Consider the following 23,219-nt stretch of genomic DNA (forward strand, 5'->3'; position numbering starts at 1 on the left):
GTTGAAGCTGAGCGGGATGTGCCATTTAGCATTAGCATTAGTAGATACATATGATGCAAGAAAGCAGGCTTATACCGCATCAACAAAAAAAAAAAAACCCTTCCCATTTCACTGATCCATTCATTCCAAATGCTTGTCTAGTTCTGCCTTGAATTTATTTAAGCTATCAACTTCCACAACAACAGATGGAAGTTTGTTCCAGCAATCAATCACCCGCTGTCTAAAGGCAAACTTCCGCACATCTATTCTACAACTGTCTTTCCTCATTTTGAATCTATGTTCCCTCAGGTTTGTAATCTGAGCAAGAGGAAGAATCCCCCTCAGCATTAAGCCTGCTCAATCCATTCAAGGCCTTATACATCTCAATTAGACCGCCTCGCAGGTGCCTAGTCTCCAGAAGCTGCAATTTGCAGATCTTAAGCCTTTCTTCGTAAGAGCACCCCTTTGTTCCCTTCACCAGTCTTGTTGCCCTTCTCTGTACTCGTTCCAACAGCTCTACATCCTTCTTAAAATGAGGCCTCCAGACCTATATACAGTATTCAAGATGTGGCCTGACCACTGCCTTATACACGGGGATAATCACCTCCTTATCCCTGCTAGAAAAATTCCTGTATACCATTGACAAGACACCATGAGCTACTCTTGCAGCCCATCTGCACTGCTCAGAGAGCTTCATATCTGATTGCACAATTACCCCCAGGTCCTTTTCACTCTCTACCACTGTCAATGTAGTACCACACAGTTGATACGTTACTCTGGGGTTACTGCTTCCCATATGCAGTATTTTCTATTTGTCAATGTTAAACTTCAGTTGCCACCTCTCAGCCCATCTTCTCAACTTTTCTAGATCCTGTTGCAGCAGCGTACTGTCATTAGTGTCATTAACAACCCTGCAGACCTTCGTATCGGTCTACAAATTTGGACATTAAGCCTGATATACCATCATCAATATCATTTATAAATACAGAAAACAACAATGGACCCAATACTGAACCCTAAGAGATTCTACTAATAACATTAGTCCACGATGAGCAGTGTCCATTGATTACCACTCTCTGTCTTCTCCCACTCAACCATCCCTTTATCTATAGCAGAAATTTGCCTCCAATGCCACACTGCTCCAAGTTGTGCAGCAGTCTTCTATGTGCAACAGTATAAAAAGCCTTTCAAAGATCCAAATATATGATATCAAAATTATTCTTTGCATCCAGTTCTTTTGTGACTACATCATAGTATCCAATCAAATTGGTCAGACAAGACCTTCCCTTAACAAACCCATGCTGTGTCCGAGCTATAACTGAAGTCTTGTCTAGATGATCCTGCAATGCTTCTTTAACCAGTGCCTCCATTAACTTCCCTGGAACAGAAGTTAAACTAACAGGTCTGTAATTACCTGTGTTTCCCTTTGATTCTCCTTTGTGGATTGGGGTACACTTGCACATTTCCAGTCCATGGGTACCTCCCCTGAGTCCAAGGAAGCTGCCATAATTATGGCTAAGGGTGTGCTTACTTCCTTTGCTGCCTCCTTTAATATAACTGAATAGATTCCATCCACCCCAGGTGCCTTTCTTACGTTTATCTTCAACAATTTCTTCTCCACTTTACTCTCAGTTATTACAAGATTATCTAACTTACTGCCAGAGTTTACTTCACCTCTGGCGTTCCCCTCCCTGAATAACTCCTCATGTGTGAATGTAGATGCAAAATATTCATTTAGTTTGTTAGCTACCTAAGCAGGATCATCAGCAGTTGAACTAACGATATCCAGTGGACCAATCTGATTCATCGCCTTCCTTCTAGAGTCTACATAAGTAAAGAATTCTTTGCTGTTTTTCTTTGCATCCGTTGTCAAGGATTTCTCGTAATTTGCCTTTGCCTGACTAACCTCCGTTGTGACTTGGTTACAGACCAGCTTATATTTATCATAGGCTTCTGCATCACGTGTTAATTTATATGTATCCCATGCATTTTTCTCCTCTGCCATATGCCTCATTAGTTCATCTGACATCCATTTAGGCCTAAATCTTGAACAATATTTCTTAGTTGTTATGAAAAGCCTAGTAGCTTCCAAGATTATTTCTTTGAATGCTTCACATTTTGAATTTGCTGTTGGTAACATCATCAGTTGGTCCCACTGTATAGAATTTAAATACTGTTTCAGACAACCGTAGTTACCTTTACGAAAGCAAAAACCCTTCCCTTTACCCCTGATGGTAGTTACCTCTTTGGGTAAATCCTACTTGAGCACACTGTGATCACTGTCACCCAGTGGTTCCTTTATCTGCATATTCTTAATGCATGAAGAATCACTACTGATAATCAGATCAAGAGTATTACTCCCTCTAGTTGCCTACCGAACATGCTGCTGTAGAAAACAATCATCCAATAAATCCACAAAAGCCTTGCTAGCGTGTGAGTGACCAATCCACAAATCTCAGTCAATACCTGGGAAATTAAAATCCCCCATTATAAGACTCTCTGATTTACTGGCCCACTCTATTTATCTGCACAATTGCTCATTATACTCATCAGATTCATAGGCCTATAACACACACCTACTCTCATTTTTCTTTTCCCAGTGTTTATGCCATACCAAACAGACTCAACATTGCATTATTCACCAACTTCAACTGGATGCACGCTTAGATTTTATGTGTTTCTTAACTAACAGCATAACCCATCCTCCCTTCCTATCCTGTCTATCCTTTCTGTACTCCCCAAATTCCAAATCTGCACTGCTTATGTCTATGTGACACCACGTCTGATATTCCAACATTATCTGCCTTTGATGTCTTGACTAGAACTTCAAGCTCATCAAATTTATTAACTATAATTCTAGCATTGGTGTACATGCACCTTTTTGGTCTACACGTATACATGCATCTGTTTCTACTCTTAGTTACCCTAACACAGCCCATGTATTTACTTGTTCCACTATGACTCCCAGCAGTCCCGGAAATCCCCATTTGCCTTGTTTTCCAGGATGCTGCCGAATTGCATTTCAATAGAAGCAGTGCAAGAATCACTTTCACCTCTGCCAGTGGCTACTGTTAACCTATTAATCCATGTATCCCTCCCCAAGCTAGAAGTTTTCCGACCCACCTAACACAGCATCAGCAAATATTCTTGCACCCTTTCTATTTAAGTGTATCCCATCCCTGTAGAAGCAGTCTCTCCGGTGAACAAGCACAGACCAGGCTGAGAAAAATTCTACCCCTTGAGCCTTGCACAATCTCTCCAGGGCCGAATTGATCAACAAGGCTCTTATCATATACTCCCTCCTATCGTGTCTGGGCAGAATTGCAGACACTTTCAAATTCAACCCTAATTCACGGCTTTTTTTCCACATTGACTTGTACTTGTTAAGTAATTCCTCCGGTCTCCTACTCTTAATATCATTAGTGCCAATGTGTTCAACAATATCACCCTTTGTGCTCTTAAAAGATGATATCTGCTCTACAACGTCATCAACCTTGGAAGACATACCCTGGTCCTGTTCCACCTATCCTTTTTGCACAATATCTCCCCATTTCCCTGACAATAGAGTCACCCACAACAACTAGTTCCTTTGGGTCCAGCGCATTCTGCCTTGGGGATCGTCTTGGCAGTTGCGCTTGAAGCACTTCCATTTGTTTGGGATGGATGGTTTTTTGTCTTTTCCTTTTGGTAGCCATTCCGGGTAGCCTTTGGTACCGTGACTTGCTTCACTGTTTTCTCTGGGACACTTATTATTATTAACAATTTGTTATAAATTTTTAAAAATATACAGAATGGAATCTCGTAAATATCTTAAAAATCGGGATATAGTCTCATTAGTTTTTTTTTATTATTATTAATTGATTCAAGATCATTTTACTTTTGTTTTCTTGACAGACTTCGAATACTGAATTTCTAATCGTTTTCTACATTGCTTACTTCCCTAAATTAACATGAAAACATGAAATTTATCGTGAAATTAGAAGTTAATTTATACTGAAATGTCCACAGGTTTAAAAGGAATTTGTGAAGATACTGCATAAATCACAACCTCCTCCAAATAGGTAAAATTAATTTATAAAGTATCTTAAAATGCTAGTTCCATATTTTGACATTTTCATTCCTCCTTTCCCTACTAACTTTGTTATGCAGAAGTATTCGGTTTAGAATACACTGCCCTACTACTCCTCCATTGACAGCTGGTCACGTCCTATCCAAGCACCACCTGCCAGACACAACTATAAATATGGTCGTATGCCTTCGAAGGGACAGTACGATTGTGAATGCAAGGTACCATCGATCGATGGAGTTAAGACTTCAAGCGCGGAATGATAACAGAGTGCCACATAAGCAATCGGCCTTTAAGATCCCGCGGTCGACTCTTGGTGATTTTATTTGCAAATGGAAGCGTACTGGTGCTAAAACTGTCGCAATGACTTTGAAAAAACTCCGATGATGATGGAACGTGACAGGAGAGCCCTGCAAAGAATTGTATACTCGGAACTCTGGTCGACGTTCCGCGGCACACATATCCTCTGTGAGACGATTGGGACACATGTCGGCACCGGCACAGTGCGCAGGACGCCACATGATACGGGTTACCACGTTCGTGCAGCTGTCAATAAGCCACTATTCAACCCGACTGATTCCAGAAGCCATCTAGCTTGATGTGAGGCTCACCGTTCATGGACTGCAGAGTAACTGGTAGATTACATACCGAGATTCATCACTCGAAAGCACAGTTTGAAGTAATGAGTCTCGATGAGACTAGACGTCCTGGACAATAATGCATTACCTGTTATGGCAGCAGGTCGGAGAAGGCCCATGTATCAGCAGGGCAGCACTTCATGTCATGTCTTTATTGCTCGCGCTGTGACGTGGACAAGTGTCGAAAAGTCTGATTGGCCCGACCAGACTTTCGACCTCTGGAATGAATTAAATAAATAAATTTTCTGTTTATACTCCGGGACGACCAAACGGTCAGAGGAGTTCACAAGATAGACAGAATACAAGAAACAGCACCGTATTCAGTAGTCACGGGCTTGAACCCCGGTCACTCAAGGCACGTGTACTTATGCACCCGCGCGCCTGACCACTAGGCTACGGCTGTGTGTGAAGAGAAAATGCCCAAAAAATTGAGCTGAACTGGTCGCCGCTTTGAAGACCGAATGACGTAAAATACTGGATGACATTTACAAAATAAAAAAAAAAAAAAAACTGGTAGACAGACTAGAGGCTGTCATAAAGGTTTCAAAACATGTTATTAGTTTTCCTGTAAATAAAGGTTATTTGTAGATATGGAACAGTCTGGATATTAATGGTAGGGAAGTGTATATTAGTTACATCTGTAGAGTCAAACATGACGTACTATGATGTAAATAACATATTTTAAACAGAATACTTCTACATAATCAACTTATTGGAGAAAAGTCCAATAAAAATGTGAAAAATATGGAAACAGCAATTTAAGATACTTTATAAAATAAAATTAAATAGAATAAAATAAAATTTTAATAGAACAAATGGTATTTATAAGTAGGCTTATTTAACACAATTCTGTTAAATAAAGGAAAGGAAAGAAATAAATCGAGTGAAAAGCACTTACTATAGTCACCTTTCAAAGGGACGTGGAAGGTTCGAATCTGGGGCAACGCTCTCTGGTCCAACAGATCCTGAAGGTCCTCGTTACTATCCAGGATTTCCACTAGGGATAGACGAGCAATGCACAATGAATTACTAACAGAAGTTTAAATTAATGAAACTTCTAAATTTTAATAGACAAGCATGCACTAGCATATGAACAAAGGAAAATTACTCACTTTACGAAGAACAGATTTAAACAAGAGGGAAAAAAGCACAGCATTAAATAATTCATTCCAAAACATACCACTAATCAAACAGTATTATCATTGCAAAAACGAACATTCTTCTATGCAGAAGTGGGTAACTTGTTAGACTATTGGGGTGGGTGAGCGATCCGCAAGGAAATTTCTCTGACTAAGTAATTGAGAGATTACGTTGATACATAATACTGATTATGAATTCCTAAACGTTGTTGTCTACTACTTACAAATCGTTTACTGCAATTTATATTAAATATGGAACAAAGGCTACTCACCAAATGAACTATCCTCGGTCGAACTGAGCAGCGTGGTTGGCACTCCTGGTCCGAGACACTCCACAATGAAATAGCTATTGCCTGGACTAAAGACTGCATTATTGAATAAGCAACTTTCTCCTAACTCGCATGTTAAACACGTTCTCTCTCTGGGATTGTCGGAAAGCATGTCGGTGACTGCGAACAAATGCCTTTGCTCTGGTGCCCCTTGTAATGTAGTCAGGTAATAACTGGAAGATTGCATGAAGATGAAATGGACTAATGTAGAAAGGCGTTAGGCATCTTTATCTTTATGTAATCTGTTATAATTAAACTAAGAAAACAAAAGCAAAATGTGCGTTAATTTTTCATAGTGCGGTGGAAACAAGCGAAGGGTGCTTCATCTTTCTTTCTCAGGCAGTTAGGATGGCGGTGTGGGTGGTCAAATTATCATTCTCGGTTGTTGTCTAATGATAAGTGCTTCCTTTTTTAAAAAGTGCAAGAGCAGTGAGTTCACAGATACTATTAAAATTGCCTTACAAAAGTATTAGAAATGAATATCGAGGATGAGCTCTTTCCATGGGAAGGTGTATTTTGTGCTTGCTTTCTTTTTAACCATCTGATCGTGTATTTAGAACTATCAGGTCCCTGGAGAGGAAATAACAAAAGAGACCAATTCCACTCCCAAAATCAAGGGGAAATTGCCACGATCCTGAAAAATTCGACTGCATCCAACTTCCTAGGAATATTCTCCCGTACAAGAGAGAGAGAGAGAGAGAGAGAGAGAGAGAGAGAGAGAGAGAGAGAGAGAGAGAGAGAGAGAGTATTATTTATAAGATTCACCCACTGACATCATATGCCACCCCTGTAACACCAAGCGTAACATGTATAATAGATGAAGTCGAGAACTGGTGGTAAATTATAGAGAACAGAATTCTTACACGCTAAACATTACGTACCACAAAAAATCAACAGAGACAATAGGTTGATTGCGGTATGCTATAGCCTCTCAAGTCCACAAGACAATCCACTGTGAGAAAGTTGAGTGCTCGCTCATGAACCTACTGATTCTACAAAGGTACTAGGACACGGGTGCATCGCCTATGGTATTGATTTCCCAATAATAAATGGGTGATGAAAACAAGCATCATGCCTCTGGATTAGATCGGTTAATTCAGCCCAAGAGATGATAATCCCATTATATATTCCTCTGATCAACAAAAAGAACTGAACCTTGACCTTTAAAATGACATGCTGATAAAAAGGGCAGACTTTCACTTCAATTGAAATGGGCTCGCGACCGGATTTCGAACCCAGACATAAAAAAAAAATTATTATATTAGGATCACCCGTAATTGATTACATATACCCATATATGTACTTTGTCTGTAAATTGCGTGTTCTCTGGTCGATTTTACTTTTTCGCTGGACGAAAAAACCCCAATTTCTGGGACCTTGCTATTTATGCCTGAGACCGACTAACTCAGCCACGGAGTGAAAAAAGCCCATTAAAGTTCCTCGAGTCATCGACGGGATTCAAACCCGGACCTTTTCCACTCGGCGTGGGGATGACGGTGGCAATACCACTGTGGCTACCCGCGCAGACACCAGACATTGAAAAAAAAAAAAAGAAGTCAAATTATTATAATAGGGTTACCCGTAACTGATTACATAAACTCGTATTGTGTCTGTAAATTGCATGTGTTCTCTGATCGATTTGCCTGTTTTGCTGGACGAAAAAATCCAATTTTTGGGGGAAAAACCTTGCTATCTACGCTTGAGACCGACTAACTCGGCCACGGAGTGAAAAAAGCCCACTAAAGTTCCTCGCGTCATCGACGGAATTCGAACCCGGGCCTTTTCCACCTGGTGTGGGAAGGGCGATGATGCTACCACTGTACTACCTGCGCGGACCCCAGACATTTACAATCTGATGGCAAGTGACAATTACAAGCAACTTCCCAGACTGAATAAAAACTTAGAATTTCAAATTATTCAGATTTTTCATTTGATTTCATTTGGGTCCAGCCTAGTCAGATTCAGAATGAGAATAAATATTTTTCAGCTAGGTCTTATTCGTTATTTTTCATCCTGTAAATACTTTACCCAGCTCATGAAGAATATACAGCCAACATACATAATCTCCATCAGTTTGGTAAGGGTAAGAATTTATATGGCTATTGTGGTCGTATCAGCCCAAAATTTTGGACACAATACGTACCTAGTAGGGTTTTAGGAGCATCAGCGATTAAGGCAATATTACTCCGTGTATATTGTCTATGTTCCGAGGTCGATTTTATGTTTTTTGGACGAAAAACCCGAGTTACCGGGAGAAAACACCGTGCTACCTCGCCTAAAGCCTACTAATTCAGCCAAGTTGCGAAAAATGCCCATAAAAAGTCCTCACGTCAACGATGGGACTCGAACTCAGGTCTCGATGCGGGGAGGAAGGCGATTCTACAAACTGTGCTATCCACGAGGGCACGAACCGATGTAAACTTTAAATTAGCCGAAATAAAAGTACGTATGGGACAATCGAACTAAGTAAAATTTAATCTAATCCTAATATCGATGCCATTTTTCTTGAATGGTTTAAATTTCAAGAGATAAAAAAATGCAAATATTTTCTTGTTCTGTAATAAAAGGCATTATCATATTTACTCGGCGTTTTATTAATTTTATGCCAAAAAAAGGGATCCGGATGGTGATAATTTACATTTTTTATAATTTGGACCGCGAAGAAAACTACTGAAAATTGGCGACCCCTACCGCCCCCTACGTCATTTATTAGAGAATTCTGATTTAAATACCATATTACAAAGCTCAGCGAAACATATACGCATGTTTTAATGAGCGATTCAATTTACGATGCCAGGAAAATTAATAGCAATTATTTCCACTTTTTTTTCGGTATTACTTTCTTTTGTCCAGTAATGTACTAGAACAGAGAAAAACTGCAATGCAGGTATTAACATTAAAATTTATAAGAGTGCTATACGCTATTACGAGTGATTTTAAATTTTTACAACCTTTGGGATTAGGTATGCTATTCGTCCACTTGACTACTTTTAATGATTTATATTTCTTTCGCTTCGTCCACTCTCTGCGTTTCTGTAGCCGTTTCGGCATTTACCTCTTATCCACTCTGATTCGATGCTGGTATTCTTAGTATGCCTTTTTAACCTTCACACGATACGACATTCCACAAACTGAAGTTGCAAAAGGAAAACAATAAAAGGAATAACCCCTCATTTCTGTGTTATCCAGTTAACGATGAGACTCAAACTCAGATCTCCAAACGAGTAATTGAAAATTGAAGTAAGCATAAACATATTATTAAACACGAGGAATTTTAAAAATATTCTCTAAGAGTTGTATACAGAGTGTTTCAAAAAAGTGAAAAATAATAAAAATCAATAAGAACAGTCAAACACGTACCTAGTAAAATATTTATTCGTACTAGATAAATGTCTGCTTATTCTTATTTACTTTTATCTTATTTTTATCAATAAAATCCCCATAGCCACTGCTAAATTCAAACAGCTATAACACCGTAACCATTCAAAACCCTGAAAACCCAGACAGGGTTTTGAAACCATTAAAAATCCTCTCTTCACCATGTCCATCCGTTCACCCGCATGTAAAAACTTAAATGCCAGAGGACAGATTTTTATGAAATTTTATATTTGGACCGTTTAAAAATATTTGTCGAGCCTTTCCAAATTTCATTAAAATCGGACCAACAGAAATCCGGAAATTACTATTTCTCTTTTTTCCGTCATCATGTAATAACTGGGCTCCCACTATATGAATTTTCATTAAATTACATATTTTGGCCTTTTAGGATGATTTGTAGGTCTATCCCAAATTTCATTAAAATGGAACCAACAGAACTCGACTCTCAGTGGATAAATTTCATGAAATTTTATATTTGGATCGTTTGGAACGATTTATTGAGCTTTCCCAAATTTCATTAAATTCTGACCGACAGAAATCTATATAAATAATCCCAAGATGTTTTATTCAACCAAAGAATCTGACAACAAATTCATTCACAGGATTGGTAAACAAGGCAGAATCAGGAAAAGCAACAGTCAGTGATTCAACAGAAGAATTTTGATGAATATGCTAAAAATAACGGTGGCTTAAGATCCAGGCGGCTTGCCAATTAAGATGGCAAATCAACTGGATCTTGGCCTAGGACCGCATTTAGAGTTTGAAAACAAAAACATTTCAAGAGGAGAAATAAATCGGATTCTAAAAGTTCAAAACTAAACCGAACATGGAATGCGAATTTCAGAACCAGCTTGACTTCTCTGAATTAAGGGATTTGCTATAATGAAGGAAAGGGAAAAAAAAAAAAAACTTTTGGACTGCCACTATTCTGAAAAATCATTTTTATATTTTATTGCGGATATCACTGCTTTTATATTACTGTCCTCATTAATTTCTGAAATTTTTATCTAAATGTAGTTAAAAAGAACCTATTTGGTTTTTGTACACTGAATTGCGTTTTAAATAAATATACGATTAGTATTTTAATTTTTCCAGTATTTATTCATACCCCTCCAAGGCAACCACCCCCATTAAATAGCATACTACTATACATTGTGATTCTGAGAAATCATCTTCAATAACATTTTATTTTTTAAAAAGAGATGCTTGTTTGGTAGTAGAACGGTAAGTCAACTTGTAGAGGTAGCCTCACAACATGACAGAAATATGTCAATAAAAGGACTTTCTTTTTTTTTATATATATATATTTTTTTTTTTCAATTTTATAAAAAAAAATGCGCAATCTTATTGTAGAAATAACATTTAGCTAAATACTACTGAGAGCTCTTGTGAACTTATTTTTGAAAACTTTATCTATGCATGGTAAGCGTTTTCAGTTTTCCTGTAATTTATGTTGTGGTAAAGCGTTTTATAACGTTCGGAATTCTCTTTGTGTGGAACTAGTTCCCAAGACGAGACGACATTCTCCTTTAGTAAACCTAGCTTAAAATACAGCATTCAGTGTCGTGAACAAAAACAGCTGTTTAATTTTTAATCATTAAAAATATTTTTTAATGAAGGCGACATTAAGTCAGGCTTTCTCGTCCGTCAGTCTATCCGCATGTGACAACTCGGCTCCCAGAGTATAGATTTTTATTAAATTCTGGTTGCAATTCTGATGTAAAGAATGGTTACATCAGAACTCAATATGGACAAAGAAACAGCCAAATATTTACTGAACGTTTAAGCATGAGAAGACTCCAAGTTTGTGAAAATGTTTTAAAAACACTCAAGATCAAGACTTTCTGAGTAACGTAATAAAAAAAAAAAGCAAGAATGTAAAAATCAAAAATGTATGGTTGGATGCTATACTATGACAATGCTCCAGCACAGAACGCGCTCTCCGTTCTCCAGTTTCTAGCCAAAAAAAAACAAATCTCTGTGCGTGCACATTCACCCTACTCGTGAGAACTATCCCCTTGAGACTTTTTTTTTCTCTTCCCTAAACTGAAAAGTGTATTTAAGAGAATCCGTTTTCAGTTCATTGAAGACATTCAGAAAAAACGACCGAAGTGTTAAAAGGGCTTACCGAAGATGACTACCAGAAATGTTTCTGTGCTTGGAAGAAACATGTGGACAGTGTGTGTGTGTGTGTGTGTGTAAGCCCAAGGCATTTTGAAGTGGATAACTTGCAAGGTCCGAACTACTTCATTATATTTATTTTATTGCAACAATTTCATTATTTATAGCCACACCTCGTATTACGTCAATAGTTTAATCCATCCTGTATTCACCCGTTTTCCCCCAACCTCCCCGTAAAAGAACTGCTGCACAGTTCTCATTTCCAACATGTTAACATGTTCTTAATATCACATGAGGTTTTAGTAAATACACTTTGAGGGTAGTACAGAAGTTCTTTACAACAAAGATAAGCTATATGATAACGCTATGTAACAAATTTTCAAAAAAAAATTGTTTTATCTGTATTTTTTGGTATTTCTTTATGAATTAGGTGCTGATTCCGAATATGCATAGCATCAATGTTTTCCCAAAGAAATGAAAGAAAAGTAAATATGCAATATTGGATTTATTAACGATGTTTAACTTCGGTACAGAATAAAGCATTAATCTTTGCCACAAGTAAAATCACACTTGGAACAGTGTTAAAGTATGAAGACCGCACCTAAAAAAACAGACATCGAGCTTCTTGAAAGATGGGTAACTCGGCTGGTGAGATCGGCAAAAGGGTGCCCGTATGAGGAAAACCTTCGAATATGTGGGCTTCAGAGCTTGGAAACTAGACCTCCTAGAGGAGACTTGATTTAGGTGGATAAGGCTTTGAGAGGTAGTAGTAGTAGTAGTAGTAGCAGTAGTAGTGGCATGTGATGCAAGAAAGCAAGTGCAAGAGCTTATGCAGCATCAGCCAAAAAAAAAAAAATTATAAAACAAATCCCACTAAATGTTTGTCCAGTTCTCCTTAAATTTATTTAACCTATCAACTTCTACAACGACAGATGGAAGTTTCTTCCAGAAATTAACCACCTGCTGGCTAAAGGCAAATTTCCGCACATCTATTCTACATCTGTCTTTTCTTAATTTGAATTTATGCCCCCTTAGGTTCGTAATCTGAACAAGTGGAAGAATCTCATCAGAATTCAGCGTGCTCAACCCATTCAAGGCCTTATACACCTCAATCAGATCACTTCGCAGGTGCCTAGTCTCCAGCCACTGCAATTTGCAGAACTTAAGCCTCTCTTGGTAAGAGGATCCCTTCATCCCCCTCACAAATCTTGTTGGCCTTCTCTGTACACGCTCAAGCAAATCTACATCCTTCCAAAAATGAGGCCTCCATACCTGTACGCAGTACTCAAGGAGTGGCCTGACCATTACCTTATACAGAGAGACAATCACCTCCTTTTCTCTGCTAGCAAAATTCCTATATATCATTGACAAAACCCCATGACCTGCCCTGGCAGCCTGTCTTCATTGCTCAGAAAACTTCATATCTGACTACACAATTACTCCCAGGTCTTTTTCATTTTCTACCACCACCTTAAGTAGAGAACCACACAGTTGGTACGTTTCTCTGGGGTTACTTCTACCCATATGCAGTACTTTGTATTTGTCAAGGTTAAACTTCAGTTGCCACTTCTCAGCCCATCTGCCCAAATTTTCTAGATCCTGTTGCAGTAGCACACTGCCATTACTCTCATTAACAACCCTGCAAACCTTTGTATCATCTGCAAACTTCGATACTAAGCCTGATATACCTTCATCAATATCATTGATAAATATACAAAACAACAGTGGACCCAACACAGAACTCTGTGGGACTCCACTAATAACATCAGTCCACGAAGAGCAGCACCCATTGATTGAGGTGAAAGTAAAACGAATGGGATGAAATTTTCAATGTTATAAATCATTCCAAAACTAGGGAACAAAAATTAAAATTACGGGGCAGAAGTTTAGACTAGATTAGGAAATTTTATTTCAGTCAGCGAATTATTAATTACTGGAATAAGTTATCTCCATGGGTGGAGGCTGACATTTTGGGGAAATTCAGAGGTCAACTGGATAAACACCTGTGTGGAGAGAGTCAAATAGGTAGTTTATTTTATTTTATTATTTATTTTTAAATGAAATAATTGTTTGGCTGGTGCAGCAAAAGCCTACGACTTCGATGCACCATATGGCTAAATACTAAACAACAAGTGAAAAAGTCACAAATTATAAAGTAGTAACCATCGTTAAAACTATTTCCTGAAAAATATACATTTGAAAGTCTGCCTTTTGTGGTTAGTTTTCATCACGAAACCAATCAGATATGGTCATCCATCATAGTTTCATCCAACCGTCTTTGGTACCTCTTCTCCACTGGCTGCATGTGGTGGTGGAATCTCTCTTCATGCTCTTAAGCTCGTCCAGATTTGGTCTGACAAAAAATCTAGGCAAGAGTGCAATTGCAGCTAATGCAGCTTGATCACCATTTTTCATCCCATTTTTCCATAAGTTTCAATTAATTTATTAACTAGATCTTTTAACTTTTCACTCTTCATTCACTAAAAAGGTGAACTACCAAGCATTTCGCTCATGTCGTCATATAGTCTTCAGCTGTTGTGAAATCTGCATCTGTTTAACTTGTGTACCAATAAATCCCAATAAAGTAACTGAATGGATTGAAAATAACATTTGCACAGCTCCTTACTACCATAACACAGAAAGCTAACACAACTAGTGCCTGCTCTTGAACCAGCTGGTCCATCAGTATACTGTCCAAAAAATAAAAAATTCCTTGCGCCAAGATGGTATGCCACCCTTTATCATCAAGGCAGCCAGTGGTTATATCGCCACTACGTTGGTACACGTTATCAAGAAGTGCATCAGTTAAATATACCTGCCTGAAATACGGAGAACTTACAAAATCAATCTTTATCCCTAGACTGGAAACTCACAAGGAGACAGCAGAAATGTGATAGAAGCAGTAAAAATTGTTAAGAACCACTTTCAAATAAACACGGAAAATGCGTTCCATCTCTTGTATAGCCTCAACCATAGATTCCTCATGTTTACATCAACTTCAAATCTCAGCCGCTACGTCCTCAAGTATATCTCAAGGAGGATAAATATCAATAGTCATCTTTGCAGCTTCACTACGTCCACTACTTAAACTATTCGAAACATCATTCTTATATGCAGATGGTTTAAAAATTTTAATCGCCTCTAAGTCAGGTGATGACATATAAAAAAAAACAACAATTCACGACAATCAATAAAAACAATCAACATCAAGACATCTACTCAAATCATTCCTCTCCAGAAAAACGGTAATCCAGCGGATATTCGAAATAAAGGCGTTCTAGTACTAAAGATGGATTCTCACAAAGGTCTGGGCATCATCTCTGATAGCAATCTCTCCTTTACTGGTATCTATACTCATGCGGCGCCCAAAATTCAAAAAGAGAAGTGGATAGTAAACCAAGGAAATAATTCCAATTCTCCTCTTCGCCATATTCTTCATTCAATACTGAAGATTGTTCTCTGGAAGGCGGATTGGGAATTGGCAGGTCTTCATGTGGTGTCGGGGCCGTTATCGTTGCAATAGGATTTTAGGAGTATCAGTGACTAAGGTTATATTGCCTAGTGTATATGTTTGTAAATTGCGTGTGTTCTTTAATCGATTTGCTGGACGAAAAACCCGACTTTTCGGAAGAAAAACTATGCTACCCTCGCCTGAGACCGACTAACTCAGCAACGTTGCGAAAAGCCCATAAAAACTCCTCTCGTCATCGACGGGACTCGAACAAGGTGTTTTCCATCCGGTGTGGGAAGGATGGCGATCATATCAACTGTGCTATCCAGGAGAGAGGTGTCGGAAAAATCAAGGATAGCATGTTGGGATACACTACAGCTTTTCTATCTGCAGACTTTTTAAACTTTGATATATCCACTACACAAAATTAGCAGCAGTCGTCATAATATTTTGTGAGCTCTCTCCATGTTCGAGTTACAGCAAAAGGCATGTCCTTATGACCACTACGAAACCATCCTTCTAACGTTGCTCGGCAACTACAAGTGCTCAAAACTTGTCTTGATCACCCATGGACATTCCAAAATAGGCTTCATATTCACTGCAAACCTTAGTTATACCAATGATGTTATGCTTCACCTGCTTCGGACCTACATAATATCCATAAACTTAGTAGAACGAGTCTGGAGATAACTTACACCTTCGTTTGGCAACACACTGAAAAAAAAAAACCAAACCTTATTATACGAATACTAGAAGCTCTTAAATATCATAATATTGATGCGCACTTAGAGAATACATATACTGTAAGTGTCGCTAAATCGTGAAACACCTCTAACTGCTGTCAAAATATTGACACTAGACAAGACCCAATGATACTAATCGCATAATTCAATGTGTTGCAAAATGCTCCCCAAATGGTTATCCCCAATGAGTTCAAATAACTGATATCCCATTTACATAAACTAAAAGCAGTAGAAACAAGCTTTGAATGGTGAGGGGAAGAAATCCCTATAGAGAAATATTATCATTATCAGACAACAAAGGAGAAATCGGAGCACGAGTCATTAATATGTATATGTATACGGATAAATCAATTAATTTCGAATTTGAAAAATGTAATCGAAACTGCAGTGGCTTTTTAATGCAAAGCGTATTAATTTTTGAAAGCACGTTGAATACTTTAAGGGGAATTTGAGAAAAACATTTGTTCTGCACATACTGACACACAAAGATGAAAATTTTAATAACAAAATAATCAGAATCAAAACATCATTACGATTTGGCTTTTTGTAAATAATAGCTTCAGGTTTCAGAAATGACCTTAAATATGGATAAAATTAAAATAGAAAACAATACTAGATACTAGTTAATAACAACAGGAATATTGGTATTCAGTATATATAAAATGAAACTCACTACTAATAATAGAAAATTTGTTTGGACTTAGTGATTATGTGAATGAATTCCTAAAATTTAGGCAGGCTACTAAAGGGAATAAGTTAAAACGATTGGATGCCATGTTTTGTGTTTTCCTACCTCACACACAATACTGTCATTCTTTTCTGTTATTTATGCAAGGAATGCAACCTATGATTCGTCCATTGCGCATGCATGGGGCTAATTTTTACAGTCCAACTATAGAAGGCATGCAGTCATCTGTTCTGATATCCATGCCATAATTAAATATCATACACAGGCTACAAGAAAAAAAAAGAGAAATAATGTTAAAGAATATTGGAAGACAAAATCAGTTTAAAAAGGATATCAGGTTATAGAAAAAAAAAAAAGCTAGAAAAAACATGCGGATGCGATGGTTTAAGAGACGCGGCTCACACTGTATGCTTCTCTTGCAGATGAGCCACAATTTGAGTGACGTCATATTGGCCGTGAGTCAAGAAGTCCTTTCTGTCACTCTGTTCGAAGCGGAACATAATTTAAGAGACATGTAAGGCACTTTGATCAATCAATACATTCGATATAAGAAATGTGTTTAAAACCGATAGAAAATTAATTAAATTATTTATAAAGTTAGTGCAATATTTAACTTCACCATTACTTATAGGAACTATTTCATCTGCTAAACCTAACTGGGCATAATTCTACTATCAGCGATTGTCCCGGAACTAGCATCAGTCGCTGCCAAACTCATCAACAATAATATTATGTATACTTAATATAACCTAACCTTACATATCTTAGATTGTGTTACGTTTTAATTTTAACAACATCATACATTTCATCATTTTCAACGAATCAATCACTGCTACAAATATTGTAGAGGGGGATGTTTTTAAAGTCACCGAACCCATACATATAGCTCCGGTTATACTTGCGGGAGTAATATATAATTTGGTCGACATAGATTAGAAAATTAACCACAGACGGCAGCACGCATCAATCATCCGCATAGCAAGTCACTCAAAAAGTCAGCCGTAGCGTTAATCCTAGAGATTGGCCGTTAATCCTAGAGATGCTTTTTGTGCAGCAATATTTCAAATCTAATTCATTTTCAGAAGTTATTCAGGAATATTGATAATACATCAAACACGTGAGTTACCAAGTAAGTTTACCATACAGGAGTTCGTTAAAAGATTTCGTGAGACTGCTTGTGTAACCAACAAACTGCGTAGTGGCAGATCTAAAATTTCGGCCCCCTATTTTCTTTACAGAAACAATCAATATCTATAAATGTTTGCGATATTCAAGATTCAACTGGACGAAGTAGGATGGACGGAAGAGTATTTCCAAAATGGCGCCATTACTAACTGCGGTTGTACTGAAGACAGTGCAATCCGCGTTTGAATATTGCATGATCTTTATCAGACTCTGGCCGCTAGGATCACCAAGCCTGTTTTTCTGTGCAGTTATCTGTTAACAATCCACAGTCAATTGAAGAGCTAGAGGAGACCATCACCGAGTTAAGCAGTAACTAACATTTGGTCCGAGGCTATCCCCGATAGTAGAACGCCTTTAACTGGATAATTTTTAAAACAGTTACAGTTAAATTAATATGTAACTAGAATTAAAAATCATACTGACAGTGTATGGAAATCATGGAACTGATTATTATGAAATCAATATTTAATTACGAAATCATTTAACTAAAAATATAAGTGGAAGAACGTCTAGCGTTTACCAAAAGAATACTTATTATAATACTCACAATAATAATAATAATGATGGATAGTAATTTAATTACAACTCAAATTAACAACATTAACATGCAGTTTAGATATTAATAATTTAAGAAGGAAAGAGCGCTTACCTGAACGTCAAACATGGCCACATGCCGGAAGTAGCCTGCTCTTCCATCTGCAACCGGAAGACGTAGGAAATAATGTTGTTTATCAGCGGTAAAGAGAGGAGCTTTGTATATGTCCACCCACCCTTTGCCATGGCTGTCTTCTGAGATATGCTGCACGATAAATATCGCAATGTATATTGCTTCTTTAAATTAATGTCCACATTGAGAAAAATAAATTAGAAATTCCAAGCCAACTGATCGGAAATTCTTTTATAACAGAACATGGCCATAAAATAATTCACTTCACCCAACTCGGCAATGTCAGCACACATCAAAATTTCCGGCGACTCTTTTCGTAAGATTTTCATGTGTTTATCGTATTTTATTACTGGACATATTGGACGGTGGCTTGGGCATTAACTCGAAAATGCTGACGTACAGAATAAGGTGTCGTTTCTTGAAACTCTGAGAATTGCCCAATATTAAAATGTCAAAGTTTATAAATATTTTAGTATGTCGTGATAATGCTCTCGGAAATTTAAGTGCCCAAGATAAATGTGCACGCGAGAATAACTTTGAAATCAAATCATTCGACTCTTAAACTTTATCGACTCTTAAACTTGAAAGTTAGTGTTCCACTTCCTAATATAAGAAATCACATGACATTCAGCACTAACATCAATTTAGGTTGATTTTAAGAAGTTCTAGGAAGAAACTTACCCACAATACCCATTAAAAACCAAGCAAGGTTCAGAAAAATGCATTCATCAGTGAATAAATAGTAGAATTAATTAATATTAATATTTATTGATTCAAGATCCTTGGCGACTTTTTGTGCCTATACTTTTAATTGTAATAAATATTACCCGTTACGACTAATTTGGGATTAGCTTATCGTATTTTCTAATTTAAATGCAGTTTATACATTTATCATTAAACACTTTTATAAAGATTATAGAGAATATTTTTGAATTTTATTTTATTATCAAAATATTTTGGTTGTGAACTTCATTATCATCATCATAGGTTGCCGTCCCATCTGGGGTTGGTGGTCAGCATCTATTGTAAACATCATGAAATAATTGTTCCACTGTTTTCTCTGTCTATTTCTTCAAATTATCAAGCCATGATATTCTTCTTCTACCTTTCCTGCGCGTGTAGCACAGTGGTATCGTCTTCGTCCTCCCCACACTGGGTCAAAAAGGCCCGGGTTCGAATCCCGTCGATGAAGCTAGGTACTTTAATGGGCTTTTTTCACTCCGTGGCTGAGTTTGTCGGTCTCAAGCATAGATAGCAAGGTTTTTCCCCCAGAAACTGGGGTTTTTCGTCCAGAAAAGCAGGCAAATCGACCAGAGAACATTTACGGACACATTACACATGGGTAGTTGAATTAACATTCTGGGTGACCCTAATAAATAGTTTTTTTTCCCTTCTTCCTCTCATTAATTCTTCCAGTCAGAATGATTTGTGGCACTGCATGATCTTCTTGATGTCTCATAATGTGACAAAAAAAAAGAAGTTTTTCGTTTCTTAATTAGAGACAGCAATTTCCTTTCTCTGCTGATTGATCTCAACACTTCCACATTTGTAACTTTAACTATCCATCTCGAATGCCTCCAATTTCTTAATTGTTGCTTTCTTTAATGTCCAAGTCTCGCAACCATAGAGTAGTTTGGACCAGATGTAGCACTCCATTAGTCGAAGATTTAGATCCAACTTCATTATAACCTAATTTAAATTTTCGAGAGTCCTTTTAACTTACCCTTTTGACGTAAGCATAAATTCTTATACATACTGAAACGAATCAAAGTAATCAAACATATATTACTGTTGAAAAGTTGAATAGAGCAGCATTAGTTATATTCAGTGGCTAAAAAACCAGAAATGTGATCCTCGGTGTGCACCAGCCTTCCATCTTGTATTCATTTTCCGAACGTGGCTGAATAAGATGGTGCTGTTTAGGATCCAAACCTCTACGAAGATCATGACCATGTCCACAGTACTGAGATACAATATCGTCTTATTTAGCTATTAACACAGGAAAAGCCTAACTTAAAATCATGCTCCAGCAGACTAAATCCAGAATCTATTTTTAACTACTCGATATGAATAGGTTAATGATCTAACGGTTTCGAGATTACAGTCTTGGATGTAAAACTGGTCTTTTTACACTTTTCTCCACAACTACGATCCACATTTACTGTAGTGAAATATGAAAAAAAGCAAAAACCTGCCATACTTAGGGTTACCTGAGAACAAGCTCATCCAACCGTGTATATTATGTTCATAAATTGCACGTGTTCTCTGGTTGGTTTGCATGTTTTGCTGGACGAAAACCCAGTGTGTTGGGAGGGTTTTTATTCTCGGCTCAGACCGACTAACTCAGCCACTTAGTTAAAAAAAAAAAACATAAAAATTCCTCACGTCATTGACGGGATTCGAACCACGGATTTTTTCTACCGGGTATGGGGAGGACGTTAATCACTGTGCTAAACTACGAAGTGTGTAGGAGAATAAAACTATCATATTAGGGCCATCTGAGAGCCAACTCATCTGCCCATGTGTAATATGTCCATAAATTGCGCGTGTCGATTTGCCTGTTTTTTTTTTTTTTTTTTGGGCGAAAAACCTTGCTATCACCGCCTGAGACCAACTAACAGCCAAGAAGTGAAAAAAGCCCATAAAAGTTCTTCGTGTCATTAGCCGGATTCGAACCCGGTCGTTTTCAAACCGGTGTGGTGAGGATGGTGATTTTAACCAATGTGCTACCTGCATGGTGTAGTGGAATATAGTCGAAATTGTGATAAAAATCAGAAATACAGCGTAGGATACTGGGATGTTTTGTACAACAGCCTCTGTGAACAGACAATGACACAGACTGACGCACTTGACATCATGGCGTCAAACCTTATCAGACAAGGAAAAGCCATGAATCTAAAATGAAGGGATTGTTTGTCAGTCAACTATCAACCTTTCTTTGTATTATTTCAGCCAATCTCCCACCCATCTATTTTAATCTCTTTCTGAAATACTCGGATACATGACAACGGTCCTTAGTGTTTCAGAAAGTTTGACGTTGCTGTCAGTTATAACAACGTGACATATTTCGAGTGTTTTCGATTTTCTTTGTAGTGACCGACTTCTTTTGTATGCGAGGAGAAATGAATAAAATCTTTCTTCGGAAATAAAAGAAAATCATCAATCTGATAGATTAACTGTATTGTTAAAGAAAAGCCTTGTCAGGAGCAAGGATATGTGGCAAAATTAAACCGAACTCTTGCTTCTCATGTGCAGAACAATTTCAAGGTCATATCTGGAAAATTTCCTTAAATATTACCCATTTCGTAGATATTATTCTTAGATTTAAATATTTAGGATTCATTCTATAAAAGTATCATTCATAGGATAAAGTGGATTCTCAAGAAAGTCTAAGTAAATCTTCAGAAACACAAACGAAATTCAAATCCTTTGGATTTGAATTTCGTTTTAGTGATATCTCGAATTAGTAGAGGGAAAAATACAGAATCTAGCCATTACAATACAATATAGGGAAAAAAAAACTGCGAGAAGTGAAGTAAATTCCCTTCTGATTTGTTTTGTTAAGCTATACCATTTGTTGTTATACCATTAAAATCCAAAAAAAATTAGGTTTTAAAAAATTCTAAAAATTAAAAAACATTGTAAATCAAAAATAAAAAACATTAACTAAATCAAAAAAAATTTCGACGCAACAACTGGGCAGCAAACAAACTTACTTTGTGACATCTCCAATCATCCTCAACGTTACAAAAGGTAACAACAGAAGAATTTTGAGATCTTCGCAGCCAAATAACAGAGAGAGTGTTGTTGTCAATCCATTGTATGGCTGTCATATAGTATTCCCTAAGATAATAAACACAACAGTTAACTCCTGAATTTTTGAAGTGAAACTAATTTCATACGATGGTTTTTTATAACTTTAGGTACGTTCTGCAAAATAACGAATTATCAAATTAATTTCAAACTTAATCGAAATCCATTCACATAATGAGTGCCTAGTGGGTAACTATTCTTTAAAATATCGCATACAACTTTTTGTTTTACAATTACGTAAAACCTAAAAGTTTCCATTTAGGGATTTTTGCCAAACACGCGAGCAGAAAAATTAAAAGGAATATTTTTACTTCTTACTTTTTTAGCTACGATGTCTAATTCAACCGAAGCGAATGATTTCTTTCGCATTTCATACAGTTTGGAAGTCATAAAAAAATAATAATAAGACTGATACCAGGATATTTTACAAGGAGCGAACTCTTTGTTAATCCATCAACCTAAAACGGTAATATTTTCTCCATTTTCTAACGATACAAAAGCAAATTTCTAAGCTGATGGACTGTGTAGACATGGGAGGCATGGATGGCCTGGTTGAATCTCAGATCTCATCTCCGTGACTTTTTTCTGTGGTGGCCTGGCTAAGGGAGAAGTTCATTACAACAAACCTAACGATCCTGATTAACCTTGAAAATAACTATTTTTTTCAACAGCAGGGTGTCCCTGAACGTAAGTTATGAACAGCGCTGAACAATAATCGTATTCGTCTAAGGAAATGTAATAATTCAGAGCATGTATGAAATGGTGCATGTGAACGGATGGCAGGGCTAAAAATCTCAATTAAGAGTAAATAATATGTAACTTCTTCACTGAAACTTAAGATTAGGTTGTTTTAGAATTTTTAAGGAGACGTCATTTTATTTTGTCTGTAAACTGTACGTGTTCTATGGTCGGCATACTTCAGAGCCTAGCTATACGTGTCCAATAAATTGCTAATCATTCACCAATCCAGGCCTCCCTCCCTCTTCGCTGGGATATAGTCGACAGATAAAGTACTACACAAC

General features: G+C 37.3%; 1 protein-coding gene across 3 annotated transcripts in view; it reads right to left on the minus strand.

The window, feature by feature from the left end:
* LOC150082205 (inactive dipeptidyl peptidase 10-like) overlaps positions 1 to 23,219 on the minus strand; it is a 362,607-nt gene that overhangs the window by 36,665 nt on the left and 302,723 nt on the right. For 2 of the 3 annotated variants that reach the window (XM_090379165.1, XM_090379167.1), the window contains 5 exons: positions 22,101 to 22,227; positions 18,367 to 18,516; positions 16,935 to 17,014; positions 6,095 to 6,324; positions 5,582 to 5,680 (listed from right to left, as the gene is read on the minus strand). In XM_090379165.1, the coding sequence (XP_090235291.1) occupies positions 5,582 to 5,680; positions 6,095 to 6,324; positions 16,935 to 17,014; positions 18,367 to 18,516; positions 22,101 to 22,227 (686 nt within the window). The remainder of the gene's footprint in view (positions 1 to 5,581; positions 5,681 to 6,094; positions 6,325 to 16,934; positions 17,015 to 18,366; positions 18,517 to 22,100; positions 22,228 to 23,219) is intronic. The other variant, XM_090379166.1, reaches the window with a different exon arrangement.

Source organism: Mastigoproctus giganteus, chromosome 8, assembly GCF_048544385.1.
Source record: "Mastigoproctus giganteus isolate SK-2022 chromosome 8, ASM4854438v1, whole genome shotgun sequence".
NCBI classification, from domain to species: Eukaryota; Metazoa; Arthropoda; class Arachnida; order Uropygi; family Thelyphonidae; genus Mastigoproctus; species Mastigoproctus giganteus.